Genomic DNA, 14725 nt, shown 5'->3' with positions numbered 1-14725 from the left:
AGTTAAGAACAGGTAAAATTGAGGGACAGGATCTGTAGGGAATAGTGCCTAAATGTGCATATTGCTGGGTACATTTGCTGTCTGTTCTGGTCCTTCCCTTGAGTTTCACAGCAAGTGCATCCATATGGTTACAGGAGTGCATTACATTTCTATAGTCGGCATCCTCCTTGCTATAGCACAGGCATTTGCAATTTTCAGTCAGTATTGAATATGAAGCTGGAAAACTGCTTAAGCAAAGGCCAGGGAAGATTTGTGAGGGGAAAAGAACAATCTGAACCAAGGGTTGATGAGTGGGCAGAGCCAAAACTTGAGGAGCCACGGGAGACTGACTCTCCTAGAGTGTGATGAGGCTCTCACAGTTCAAAGTCCATTAGTTTTATAGCGTTTCATGGCTCTGGGCTAGGGGAGAAGGTATTCCATGGAGACAGTGCTTGCAGTGTATGTTGTTCAGGGGAAAAGACTGCTTTTAATAACTATACTGGTGTCCTGTGGATGCGTGGTGGAATGGGGGTGGTGGTAGTGGGGTGTGTTTGTTCTGCTGGGGTTTTTTTGTTTAGGTTTTTTTTTTAATGAGGAAGAAAACCTCTCAAATGCCATCTGCCAGGTTTCTAGAAAGTAGAAACCTCTCTACTTTCTTCTCAGTAGACTGGATGTGGTCACTGAAACAAATTTGAGGCAAAACACCAGTATGTTTTCTATGACTCTTTCTTTCTGTGGTGGAATTTTACAGAGATTAGACTAATGAACTGATCTTCCTGCTGTTAAGTGAGGTGTTTTACTTACTTTTAACTACAAATTAGAGGTCTGCTGCAAGGGCATTTAAAGTCAAAAGAAGGACTTTTATATCACATCCAAACAGGGATGATCCACATTGTGTTGTATCTCAGCCATACAAACAGCAAAAGGAAGTAAAAAATCTCTGTTGAGGCAGCTGAGCTGTTGGACATCAAATAAACTGAAATTTAGTACTCTGGCTTTTAAGTGCAGAATATATCTTCATGGATATATGTGCACATATGTATGCAGATGTGAAAAGCAAGCATTGTTTTTGAATAAAAGCTGAATTGAAATACTGCAGGTGTTCAGTCTGTGTTGGAAATGCCATTTATTATGGGCTTAATGATGGTATTTGATCTTAGGGGCATGTCTGAAGCCTTGAAGTAGAATAGAAAACAGGTGATCTTGTTTTGTGTAATTAAAAAAGGTTTTGGTATCCAGCTTTAAAGAAAATAATTACATTTTTTTAATTCCAATAGTGGTGTCAGCTTGTGTAGTGGTGCTGTTGAGGAATTCACCTGGTCCAGTCTGCTGGGCCCAAAAGATTGAGATGGAGATTGAAATGCAGGCTTGGGTGGAAATAGCCCAGAGTGAATGATCTGCAGGATTAAAAATAACCAGCTACTCAGGATGCTCTGTAATTAGCCACTGTATGTATTTAATTTACCACCCTCCGACAACCTTTCCCAAGACAGACATTTCTACTGAAAGAAACTATGGTAATTTTTACAAAGATGAAAAGTGGACCTTTTGGAATAAAATTGTGTGCCATGGCTGCAGAATTATCTAAGCTTCTAAAAATGTATATGTGAGAGAAATGGAATATAAGTTCATGTATATAATCACCTTGTTAATTTACTGTCAGCTAATTTCACTAGCTGTAAGTTGCATCCACACTTAGACAAATGGCAATTTTCATTCATTTCTGTGCCAGTATTTAGAAGCAGAACATTACAGTGCAATCTCATTACTACAGCTTTATTGATTTATAAAATTACACTTTATTACACTAATCCATATATTAGAATGAATAGAACTGTGCATAGCTACAGCTAAGGTATTCTTGCCAAGGAGGTACATAGTTTGCTTTTTCATCAGCAGTTCACGATTTAAATTAGTGGATGTCATGCTGTTGGACTCCAGGAACACGGGATTAATGGCAAACTCATTAGTTCATGAAGTTTAATCTTCTTGGTGGGTGTCCCACCTCGTGGGAAATAAGAGGGATTTGGCTGCAGGTGTCTGTGAGGTAACAGCAATCACTCAAAGAAAGGGATCTAGAGCTGCTGCTATTGTGAACCCGAGAATATTTATTATTTATGCTTTATTTGGTGCTAGAATACTCTTTTCTTTGCTCAGGAGAAAGCAAATGAATGCTCTAAGGACACATGAAGAGGCTGTGACTGCATAGGTGCCACATGGCAGTGGAACCACTGGTGGACCTTGGGTTGGGGGGTGATGCTCTGTTGGAATATTTGGCATAGATCCTTAAACAAATCTTTTTAAAGTGGCTTTTTGGGGGAGTGTGGCAGGATTTATACCCTTACTTCTTGTCATCAGGTAATTATCAGGTTTTTTTAATGATATTGCAGTGGGGAGTGAACATGCTGAACTGGCTGTGCCTGGCCTTGCCCTGATGTTTCACAACACACACAGATGAGCCTGCAAAGCCCCAACACTGTGGCCAGTTATTTTTGTCCCTTTTAATCTGTTAGGCCCTGATCCTGATCTGTAGGGTTTCCTAAATCCCATTGATTTCTCCAGAATTAGGTTCCTGGAGTCCTCTGAGAGCCTGGGTTTGGCTGGTCTTGTGCTATTAACCAGAAACAAACCCACATTCTCTACCTCAGAGCGCTCCGAGGATAAATGTGTTGAAGATTATCTGTGTTCTTATTTGGTGGCTGGGAAGGCCACTGAAATACCAAAAATAGATTTATAAAGGACAAAAATAACTTGCTGCCCTGGAGGGTTTACACAATCTGAGCTGTGCTGTGTGCCTTGGCTGAATCACTTCTCCAGGGAGGCTCGGGGCAGTCCCTGCCTCTGTTGGGGAAGGGCAGGGAAATTTAGGGAGATGGGCTGGACACAGCAGCTGAGAGAGAGGGAGAGAATCCTCTCTGTGTGCTGAGGGTCAGCCTGCCAGCTCCTGTGGGCATGGCTGGTACAGCCTGCTGAGCAACAGGGGCTCCTCACAAGCTGCTGCTCTGGGATCCTTCTCTGGCCACGTGCTGGAAAGGCAGGTGGGAGAAGGAGCTTCCCTTCCATCTCCTCCATGGAAGAAAAATTGCTGTAGACAGCAGCCATGAAATGCATTTCTCTCTGAAGCATGTCTGTAGAAAGGCACTTTGTCTTGGTCAGCTCTTTTCTGGGTTTAATCAGTTGTTCCTGCTGACCACAGTGACAGACATTTGCTTTTATTCCTGCAGTTGTGTGTGTGGCCAGGAAGAGTCAATCAGCATCTGTTCCTGTGTGTGCATCATTAGCAGGGCAGGGAGTTAATTTCTGATGGCAGACACATTCTTCTTTGGGTTGAATTTCTACTCCTCCACCAAGACACCTTGAATGCTTGTCACGTTTTTGGGGTTTATTGCTGGCTGGAGAAGGGATGGACTGAATTTAAAATCCTAGAATGGGCTGCCTGAGTTTTGAGTTTCAGGAGAAAATTGTATTTATAAGCTGAGCATGTTTGGTTTGTAACAGATTGGGCCTGTCTGAAATGCCCATATTTTATGTAGTTACAACTATGAGTGACCCCTCACCACAGGTACATGGGGTTACAGTGCATAATGGATTGCACAACAACATCCAAACACAATTCCTTTTACTTCTGTTGGGGTAAAAATAAGGTATTCTTAGTTTGAGTGACCCCAGAAGTCAGTAAGATAAGGCAGTTCTGTGTACAGTGTCTTCTTGCAGACAGGTTACACGTTATTTTTGTGAATGTGGATAAGGCTGTTTTTAGTGCTGTGCTGCTGATAAGTTCTGCTGGAGCTTGGCTGCTGATCAGGTTCCCTCTTGTGGAGTCAGACCAGGCTGTCTCTGTCTTTTCCCTCCTCCATTTGCTATTAGCAGATCTGGGAAGTTTGTTCTGCCTTCCAGTTATCTGGCACCATAGGTGACAGATGCAGGAGAGCCAAAGCAGGCTCTCCAAATTACCCTGAGATGAGAGGCAAGAAGGTGACCTCCAAACACAGTGGGAGGGAAAAGGGGCTGCTTTTCCTAATGTGTTTCTTCTTTAGCAGCTGAAGGATTTTTCCGTGTAGGTGATGAGAGCAGTCTCTTCTTGCTGAATGAACAAAAATACCAAATTTTTAGAACAATGGGAAAAGCAGCACTTTGCCTTCCTCCCAGCCCAGCCTTCCCAAAGCTCCCACAGCAGCACTTGGCCTTGCAGCCTCCTGAGTCAGGAGGATCCCTGCACACTTCACATTAAAACCTTATTTACTGCAGTTCCACCACTGCTGCTGGCCACCAGTGGCTTGAGCCTGTATAAAATATGGTTGTAGCAACTCTTATCATTACTTTGAGTGTACAGCTCCCACATTATCTGTCATTTTAAGAGATGCTGGCCAGTGGAGATGAGGAGCAAATGGCTTGTGGTTTGATGAGATGTATTTTGGTGGCTCACCAGATTGTCACTGCCAGCCAGTGGAGCTGGAGAAGGAGCTTGCAGAAATTGCTGCTTTGCAAATGGGACTTGTAGGTATTCTGAACTTGAAATGGTGATTTCCAAATTACTTGCTAGGGGCTGGTTTTGGTGCACACTAACAGCATTACTGCCCAAGAACGTTTTTCTTTTTACATGGAAGCAATTGAAGTGACTGCAGCCCCATTAAGTCTTATTTTTAGATTACAATAAGCAAGACTGATTAATTTAGCAGCAGGGCATCAGTGAATATTAACAGCTTAACTTGAAGGCCTGGTAGATTGATAAAGAACTAAACAGCCCCTGAGCTATATATTAACAGTCTGGCCATGGTATAATTGAGGCTCGTGTTGGGTGAGTGTCAGCATGGTTGATAGGCAGCACAACAGCAGAAGCTATTTGTCTGTTAAATGGGCACTTAAATTATTCAGCAGAGTAGCTGATAGTCATCAGTACATCTGAGCCACAGCCCAGTTATTCTAAGCATGTGTGCACAAGCTCTAATTAGTTCAGGTACAGCACTGAGCTCTCCTTGGGCAAACTCACCTGTGTCTAGAAGCAGTTTCTCAGGTGGGGTCTCCAGCCCATGAGGAAATCCCTCTCCTGTGGCACAAGCATTAGGGATACATGAATAAACTGGGATGCAGATAGCTTGGGGGGCGATAACCAAACCAACAGCTGGGCAAACATTTCATGTTAGATGTAGTTTTACTTCCCCAGCCCACAAAAGAAAGTAAAAATTGCAACGCTACCAGTAGCCTTATGCTTTTGTTTTCTTAAGTCTTCTGTGGTTACAGGAAATTTGAGGAATTTCCCTGGGAATGTAATGTATCTAACTCGCTGTGTATGCTGTGGGATATGCTAGCCAAATCAGACTGAAAGCTTATGAACCATTAAATGTGCAGAAAGAGTTGGTAGCCACTCAGTTTCCCCTCCAGTTCCTTGTTGCAGCATTAGCAATTCTGAGGTAGTAACACAATGGACATGGCTCAAATTAATTAGCTAAATTGGTACCTAAAGGAAATAAGATTTCATGCCACTTAATATTTCAATGCAAACAAGGCAGGCAACTAAACATATTTAAATATGATTGGCTCATCTTCTGGAGTGGTGTATCTTATCTTTTGTTTGGGCTAAATACAGCTCTCATTGTGCTCAATTTATTCTGCCATTAGCAGTGGTCTGACCTGCTATTAGCTCTGATAAAAAGTAGTCATCCCCTTCACTGAAGGCCATCCTGTGGAAAGGATGTTGAAATGCAATTCAAGGGAGGAAGGAGGACAGACACACTTTGCTTTTGTACATAATTAAGCCATGCTAGTGGTGGGAGACTTAATTACGATGGGAGTTTATCAGCAGAGAGCTGCAGTGGTGGCCAGCAGGCTGTGATGCCGCTGGCCTGTGCTCAGTGCACACACAGCCTTGGAGCAGTTGTTCCAGGCTGTGAGAGGGCTCTGGCTGGAAGGTGCCGATGATTCCCAGTGTTATCCTGGGAAAAGTGAGAAAAGTCAGAGTTTGTGCCTCTTGGCTTTCTTCTCTCCCCCCTTTCCTTGCCGCCCGCCCTCTCCCCCCACCCTCCCTGCGAAGCAGCCCTTCTGGCTTTGTTGTAAGTGTGGTTTGTAATCATTGTACACATCCCAGATGGTTCATGGAAACTCTTTGAAATGCCATCTGCCAGGCGTGTGTCCAGCCGGCAGCCTGTCATTCTGCTCGCAGAGGAGCGGAGGCGGGCTCTCCCTTCCCCCTGCCTGCCTGCCTAACGCTTGCTCAGATGTGGAGAGCAGGAGAGCAGCCCGAGCATCTGCAAGCAATCTCTGCTCCAGACAGCAACATGGAAACTTGCTGGGTTTTTTTTCCTCTTCGCCCAGATAAGATATCCCAGCCAGTGCAGTTTTTATTTTCCCCGGGTTTGCTGCTGAGGACCAGCTGAGGTGACAAATGTTATCTCTGTGATGCAATGTTATCCTTTTCTGTGGTGACTTTCCTAATGCTTTCTGGGTGTGTTGCAGGCACAGCTGCGGGGTTTTTTTTGACTTGAACATATTCAGGAAATTAAGAACACTGAGATGAAACAAATAGATCCATTAAAGTGGCTCAGAGGAATTATGGCAGAGATATAATTGTCATGTCAAATAGGCAGCCAGCACTAGTAAACTGCTGACTGCAATTTCACCGCTATAAAAATTCAGAAGGAAGGAAAAAATGGTTAATAAATATGCTCTGTGGGAAGATAAAGAGAAGGAGAGGTTTTAAAAGATAAGGTGAAAGCAATCCTGATCTTTGTGTCTCATCAATGTGTTAGCAGTTATTGGGAAAACACAGTCCCAATCTTTGTCATTTGGCTCACATGGCTGGGGGTGACGTTTGCCTGATTGATGAGCAGTGCTAGAGATTCTCACTTCCATTGTGCTCTGGGCATAGGGCAGCTACAGCAAACCACTGGTCAGAGGTATTGGTGTGGTGATCCTTCTTGCTTCCCACTCCCAGCCAGGTTTAGGGCAATGTGGCAGTGGCCACCAGACACGATGCCCTGGGGAGGGTCCTCACAGCCTCAGTGGCAACTCAGTGCTCAGGGAGGAGATGTGGATTGGGCTCTGATCATCCTGGCTGCTGGGTGTGTGCTCCCTGCTCCTGGTGTGCCAGGGAGGGATCTGAGTGAGCCTCTCTGCCTTTCCATCCCTCTGTTGGGATGGAAGCACCAGCATGGGGAGAGAGGGGCACAAGGTGCAGCTCCTGCATTCCTCTGGACTAGATCTGTGAAAGAAAATTGTCTTCTGATACAATCTACCCAGTAAATATTGCTGTGGCATTACTATAAGCATTCAGAAATACAAAAAATGCAGGACTGAGTCCTTTTTCAAATAGGAAAGAGTAATTCTGCTAGCAGGATACAGATATCCATCACTATTTCCATCTCCTTCCTTACTTTTTATCCTTCCTTCACCCATTCATACAGCTCCAAGAGGAGGAATGATGGAAAAAAGCACAGGAATTTATAGACTCTCTGAAGGCTGATGGTAAATAATAAAAAAGAGAGTTTCTATTTTGAAACAAGAAATGGAGGATGTTAGAGAAAGTGGATGTCAATCAAGGAAATTATTCTAGTGACAGTCTTTCAAGGGTGTCACTCTGTCAAGACTGACCTCTTGAGCAGTCTCTCAGATGAATAGGAGATAAGCAGACTTTCCGCTTTCCTGGCACTTGAGGAAGACATTTGCCAGATGCAGGCATGGTAAATTTATGCTCTTTCAACTTCTGAGAACTGGAATCTTCCCAATTAGTTTTCAGAAGCTCAGCTTCTTTATTCTTTCTTCTGTCCTTTTATAAAGGGTTTAAAAAAATTGTATGCACTGAGAAGACACTGCCCAGGGGCCAGAAGAGTCCCTCAGAAGTGAGAAATTATGCTTTGTTAAATGTTAGGTATGGCTTCCATGTCTCTGAAGTTATTCCCAAGCCAGCAGACTGGTTTCAGCCACAGCATTCAGACACCTCCAACTCTGTAACTCTGGTCTTCCTTCCAAAATTCAGTTTCCTGTACCATCTGTAAATCTGTCATTTGTATTTAATCTCAGATGTACAGAATCCAGAGTGATGGAAAATAAAGGCTGTTGAACAGAAATGGATCCTTATCAATGAAGCTGTGCTCAGTGACCGAAAATGCAGCATCCCAAGTCATCTTAGGAAAAAAGTCATGAAATGACTCATCTTACACTGTGCTTCAGAGTGCTGTAAATGGGCCAGAAGGGACAAGAGTTTCAGAGTGGCAGAGTGGCAGTGATCAGAGCCAGTTCTCCATGGGCACTAGAGAAATTGTTGAGTGCTGAGGAGACAGACTGAGTGTGACTTATTGCTCAAAATATTCCTGAACTGGGACCAGCTTGTAGGTGAGCTTCTGTGAGAGGAGTTGTCAGGTTGTCTCTTCAGTAAGCATGTGTGCATGGTGCATCAAAACCATCTCATGCTACTTTTTAATGCTGAATAAAAAATAATAGCATGAATAGAGATAAAACAGTAAGAAGAAACAAGGGAGAAATTATGTTTATGATGTGAGAGAACATTTGGTGAGCTAGTGATACAGAAGTAATGGAACCTGGAAAATAGTTGCCTTGTCTGGTAATACAGATTGCAGTTTTAGTGAAGTATGAGAGACAGTGCTAACAGTAGAAAGTAATTGCTGGCATATTCCCAGTACCAAACTTTTCCAGCTGTGTTTCTGGACACAGAGATGAGAGGTTTCTTTGCCAGTGTCTTTCTGAGAACACAAGAAACATCCCTCAGTTGTTTTGTTCTAATTGGTGCCACTGGTTCAACCTGAAATCCGTGTCTTGTTTTCACATGGGGTCCTAACTTCAAACTTCTTTTGACCCTTGTAGCTCCCAGAACTGTGTTTTACAGATACTCCTTTGTGTATCTTTGTGAAAATTTGTTGCTTATTTCTTAACTCTTGATAAGAAAGCAATTCTGCTAATGTTCTGATTTTCCTTTCAGGCACAACCCGCCCTCCGAGAGAAGGAGAAGTGCCTGGTGTGGACTATAACTTTCTGACTGTGGAGGAATTCCGGGAGCTGGAGCAAAGTGGGACCCTTCTGGAAGTAGGAACTTATGAAGGTATGGAGCCAGGGGCAGTGAAAGAGCACTCCAGATACCCACAGTGGGACACCACATTTGCATCACTCTCAGTCAAGTTAGGATCTTGTTTCCATCCCAGTGCTCTGCTTCCCTTTTCTCTGGAACATGAGAGAGGGAATTCCAGTTTTGTTGTGCTTTTATCTTCTGCCTTCAAGTTAACTGCCTGAAAAGATCAACAGTAGGCCAGGAAAATCCAATATATAATCCTGTAACATACTGGGGCAGTGTGCATTTATCCTTTGTGTCCACTAGGGCTCATCTCCTTGTTCAGTTTTTCTTTCCTCCTGTTCTTTCTCTTTCCTTGTCTCTTCCCTAAATACACTTCCTTCATCACCCAGTTGTGTGTCACTATGCAGCTATGCATCATGCACTGCTTTTGGGTTTTTTTTCCTTATTCTTGGATAATTGCTTATAACTTGGGTCATTGTGTTGATCCTTTTTTACAGCACAACTTTGCAAACAGCAGACTGAGACAGCCAAGGGGCACTGAAATGTCACCAGGGTGAGAGCAAAAACAGCTCCAGAGAAATGCAAGGCAAATTGGCCATTTTTAGGTACACAATCAGATTTGTGTAACTAAATCTGCAGTCTGTAGCTCCTTTAAATTAAAAACTCTTTTTGGAGTGGGTTGGGGTTTTTTCCCTCAGGAGAACATTCAAATGTACCTCTTGACAAGACAATGAAAAGAAATACTTTACAGGTTTGAAAGTCCTTCCAGTGTACTTCAGTCATTTCATATTTCCATTTGAAAGAAGTTTAATGGTTCTTTCTGTAAATCTGAGAGATTGAAAAAGCCCTATCCTTGCACCCTTATTTTAATTATTCTTTATAATAAGAAATATGGAATACATTTAAAAATACAGACTATATACAACTAGCCAAAATTCTTTGAAAATTGAATTTCTGCTCATCAAACATGAGCAGAAGAAATTGTGACATGTGGCTTTGGTGTTCAGGGTCTGAAGAAAGACTCCTGAAATACTGTTTGTCTACTTCTTTAAAAACTCCTTTTTGAGGGCACCTTTAAACCTTATGCTCACTCCCAGCTGCAACCTGGTTTGCATGAAGATGCTAAATGTATAATTTGGTTTCACTCTTCCACTTCTCTGAGCTGATTAGCTCCATCAGCACCAATGCTAACGTTCCAGCAGCAGCTCTTCTCCAAAATGAGCTTTTTCCTCTCTGTGTTTCTAATTATAACACCAAATTAGTTTTCTTTGTCGTGGTGCTTGAAATAGATCAGCTGAAAGGCCTCGCCATTGCTTCCTGATCTGTTTGTTCTAGTGACCTTTCCCCTTGGAAAGACAAAATAGGTAAGTGTCTGTAAGCTGGCTCCTGGGACATGCTGGGAATTAGTTCTCAGGAAATGCTGAACCCACCTGGGACAGTTAGAACACGGTCATTTTATTGCTTATGTGATTATGTGCAGCAGCAGCTCAGCTGTTTGGGTTTCATGGCTTGCTCTTTTCAGCTGCTGGAGATAAGGATGATTTCTCATAAGTCTAATGTGTATTTCATTTCTGCGGGTGACAGAAGTGCCTGAACTTTAAAGGAATAATTTGTCAGAAGTGCTGAGAAGCCTCTTTGCCTGTTGACATCAGTGATGCTGGTGCATTGTGGTTCTGGAGTGCTGGCCCATGGAAGGAAAAATCAATAAAAATAAAGCAAATAATGATGATGCATGTGTGCACATATGCATCAAGACACATTACTATTTGATCGTAATGTGAAATAAATAGAGTTCATTTTTCACTTATGGCTTAAAGAAATTATTTTGCTGCCTTCTGAGATTTCTTTAATGGCTTTGTTGTACTTTTTTTGGGAAATCTTATTTTACAGCTGTATTGATCAAGACAGTGTTGATCTTGATTAGATCTTGGAAGATGAGATGATTCAGACTTGATGCTGCCATTGCAAGCTATTTTGTCTATAAAAAAAAAAAATCTGCCAAAAAACCCAAACCACAATGCAAGTTCAACTTTTAATGGCCAAGTCTCTGTTATTGTCCAGCTTTACAGTCTTAGATATTTTAATTATCACTTTTTTTTTGCTGCATTTTGCTGCCATATTTTTTTTAATAAGTGTTCCACCATGATAAATTTGGCTGTATTTTTGATCAGTGGTGGCCTGTTCTAAACCAGAAAAATAAAACCCAACACAAGAAAATAATCTTCTAGTTCTACCTGCTGTGCTGAGTAGAAATCAGAACAATTGAAGAGGTGGGGTTGCTTGTGATTTAATGCTCTCAAGTGGTTCAGAGATGAAGGAAGAGGGATGCTATGAAATGGACAATAGGGATGAGCAATGGGGAAGTTTTTGTGTAGCAGCCCAAGCTCATGTAGCTCAAGCAGAGTGATGGGGTCACTGTGGTCCCAAGGACCCTTCTGGCCTTGTAAGCATCACGTGGTTGTGCAGAAGGTGGACATAAAGTCACCTGGATTCTGTCACTGGGAAAAATCTCAGTGAAGAAGAGGCAACAGAAACATTTAATAACAGCTACTGAAGAGAATTCTGGGGAGAAAGATTAGAAAACAGAGAGGCATCAGAAGAGGGGTAATACACAGGACTTTGATGCTGATACAGATACTATTGATTTGGAAAGAATAAAGAACAAGCAGAAGAGAAGAGTTGGAAACCATAAAAAAAAGTAGGAGAGTGTGTCAGGTTTTCAAAGAACAACCTGGGTTTTGAAAGTGCTCTAATTGCAAAGAGAAAGTGCAAGCTGACAGGAGAAAAGAGGTGTTGCTGACCTGCAGGGCTTTGTAATGCCATTATTATTTCTTCTGGTGCACTCCAAATAGGTTCCTCTGGGCAGCTTTTGATTCACATCCCAGTGAAGGCAGAGCAGGCATGGCAGCTGCTGTTTTGGTCACCTCTCATCTTTTGGGTGTGTTCTGCACCCAAAAGGCTTCAAAAAATGTAATCAGGTGGGAGGAGGCATTGGCGAACCTTAATTCCTGGAGTTTTCAGTTTGGGTTTTAACATCCTGATTTTTAACTGTAAAGCCCAGAAACATTATTTTTCCTCCCCTGATGAAAGCTGTATGCTGATCACATGAATCCAGCAGCTGGACTGGAAGGCCTGCCCAGAGCTGTGGTGCTGCCCCAGTATTGGTGATTTTGCCCCACGTGTGTGCTGCACACAACCCTCTCAAGCCAATTAGAAATTCCCATTGACAATACTCATTAGGAAGGAAAATTCTTTTTAGGCTGCACATCGTCTAGGCCTTCTGGTGGATAGGAAATCACTGTAATTGTAGTCTCAGGCATTTATTGACTGTTCCTTCAGGGCAGAAAATACTGATGGATGCATGGAAGTAATTGTGTAGGTTACTAATTATTTAGCAATTACTTCTGCATTTGAATTGCAGGCTCTCACAGGCACCCCAAGGGAGGGCTCTTTTGAGCACAGCCACCGCTTCCAGATTTTATTCCTTTTTTTTTCTCCCCAGCTGCTGAGTGGCCCTGGGCAGATCAGGTAGCTGCTCTGTACTTCAGGTTACTGGCCTGAAGAATATTAAAACAACACTTACTTCTCTCCTCATTAATAATTCAGCAGATCCCCTGTGCCTGCAGCTATCTGCTGCTTGGAATAGGAGGGGGAGAGGGGAAGCCAGGGTGTTCTGGAGGGCTGTGCTGCATTCAGGCACTCAGCCCTGCAGAGGGGAGCTGTGCAGAGGCACACAGGGACATGGGCAGGGGGATGCTTTGTGAATGGGGATGGCTGCATCACCAGGGTTTGGTGAGGCTGTGTGAGTGAATGCCTGCCCAGCGCTTAGTGATCCTCAAAAGAAAAAGTGCTGCACTCTATAACATGTGAAGGGTTATTACATTATAGGGTATTATTGTCAAGGCATCATCTTTCATTCTCAGGACAAGTGTTATGTGATTGCCAAGAGAAGTAATAAGTAATCTGCATTAGTCTCATGACTGAGATGTAATGGGGTGACTTGCTAACACTCTCCAAGTGTATAAAACTATCTGCTGTAGACAGGGTCTCCAATTGTGGTACTTAATGATTGTAATAAATTACATTAATAGTGCAGTTTGAATTTCAGCCCAAGTAGAGAGGTGTATTCAGCAGCATGCTTCAAATCAAGATGCCTTAGCCTAATTTATCTGATGTGCTGGCTCTCCTTGGGCTTCTCTGCAGCAGCCACACGACCCCAGCTGCTTCAGCAAAATGGGTGGATTATTTTTGCTGGTGCCTTCACAGCCTGTGGGTGTCACCAGCTCAGGCCCACCTGGAAATGAGAGCTGAGCCTGTGGCAGGCAGAATGTGAGGGGAAGATGGGAGAGGAAGGGTGGCAGATGCTGGGGATGCCCTTGCAGGTGAACAACATGTTCTGTTTAATCAGATCCACTGATTTTTGTCTCTAGACTTAGAGATTGTCTCAGTAAATCATAATGGCTTCTTTAGCACTGTTATATTGTGTCACACTGAATATCCACACACTAATATCTGTGCGCTGCAGAATGATTCCTCTTCTGTCTTTGGCTCTTAATACTTTGCTTGCTTTTTGTCTTGTTATTTTTTAAACCACTGGTAGAGAAAAAAAGGCAACCCCTTGTTCCATGCTAGCAAGGTTGTACTGTTTGTTTATTACTTTTAGTATCATTGCTTTGGTTTAGGATTTTTCCAAGCCTTAAATGTGCTTGAATACACTTGTACATGAGTGCTAACAATAGCATGTGGCAACACCTAGTGATAACACAGCAAAAATCAGAATAAGTAAGAGTGATTTCTTCTGTGGGTGACTTTCTCCCGTGCTGCCACTGCCTTTAGGACATTAATGGGAGTATATGTTAAATTTCAGACCTATTTGAAATGTGCAGTTTGTAACAGTTTGACTTATTTAACAAGAAACTTAAACTGATCTTTCACTTAACCTCATCATTAATAACCACAAAAATTGACAGAGAATCTCCTGTTTCAAGCAAATGTAAATATTGTGGGTTAATTTCTCTGAGCTCCCCTTCATTGCCTGTTTTCCTTCCAATCCAGCTGCTGCATCTGCAGCCTCCTCCTGGTTGCCTGGATACTCTGAATTTCCTCAAGGCAATTGCTAATCAATGTGCAGTTGCAGCTAGGTGAATCCTGCAGACAGCAGCCAGATCTGTCATCTAGATGTGGAAATCTGTAGCAGAATGTGATCTGGGAGGAGAACAGACAAAACACCATGGCAGGAGCTCTGCTCCCAGGAACCAATCCATCCTGTGCTAATCAGACACAAGCACTCCTGCTGGATTACAGGAGCAGGAGCTCTTCTGCTGAAATTAAGGTTCAATTGTTTATGTTCTTGTACAGTGCAGAGAAGGGGAGCTGAGTCTCAGAAAATAAAACAATTACATTAATAATTGCATTTCAAGTCTTTGTGTCAAGGCCTTGCTTAATTTTGCTGCTTATCTCCAAGTGTCTTTCCCAAAATACCCATTTCCACCAAGACAGAAAGCTATAAAGTGCTTTTTGAAACATGAGCTATTAATGGAGTCCTTGTTAGCACAGAGTGGTGGCTTTGAAGATGAGATGCACTTCTGATGGACACAGGGCCCTCTATGCTGCACTGAGGCTTTTGTGTTTCTTGGGATTTTTATAAAATTAGACTTCACATGTAGGCATCAGTAAATTCACAAAAAAATCAGTAAATTCTTCTTGGTTCTTTGCTGAGACACA

At 42.8% G+C, this 14725-nt stretch overlaps 1 protein-coding gene across 1 annotated transcript in view; it reads left to right on the top strand.

Annotated features, from left to right (window-relative positions):
• The window catches only part of MAGI1 (membrane associated guanylate kinase, WW and PDZ domain containing 1), a 283263-nt gene that overhangs the window by 189977 nt on the left and 78561 nt on the right, over positions 1-14725 (top strand). Inside the window, exon 3 of the mRNA XM_058813185.1 lies at positions 8912-9031. Within this exon, the coding sequence (XP_058669168.1) occupies positions 8912-9031 (120 nt within the window). The remainder of the gene's footprint in view (positions 1-8911; positions 9032-14725) is intronic.

Source organism: Ammospiza caudacuta, chromosome 12, assembly GCF_027887145.1.
Source record: "Ammospiza caudacuta isolate bAmmCau1 chromosome 12, bAmmCau1.pri, whole genome shotgun sequence".
In the NCBI taxonomy this organism is placed as follows: Eukaryota; Metazoa; Chordata; class Aves; order Passeriformes; family Passerellidae; genus Ammospiza; species Ammospiza caudacuta.
Note: the sequence above shows the minus strand (reverse complement) of the source record. Positions and strands in the feature narration are given on the sequence as shown.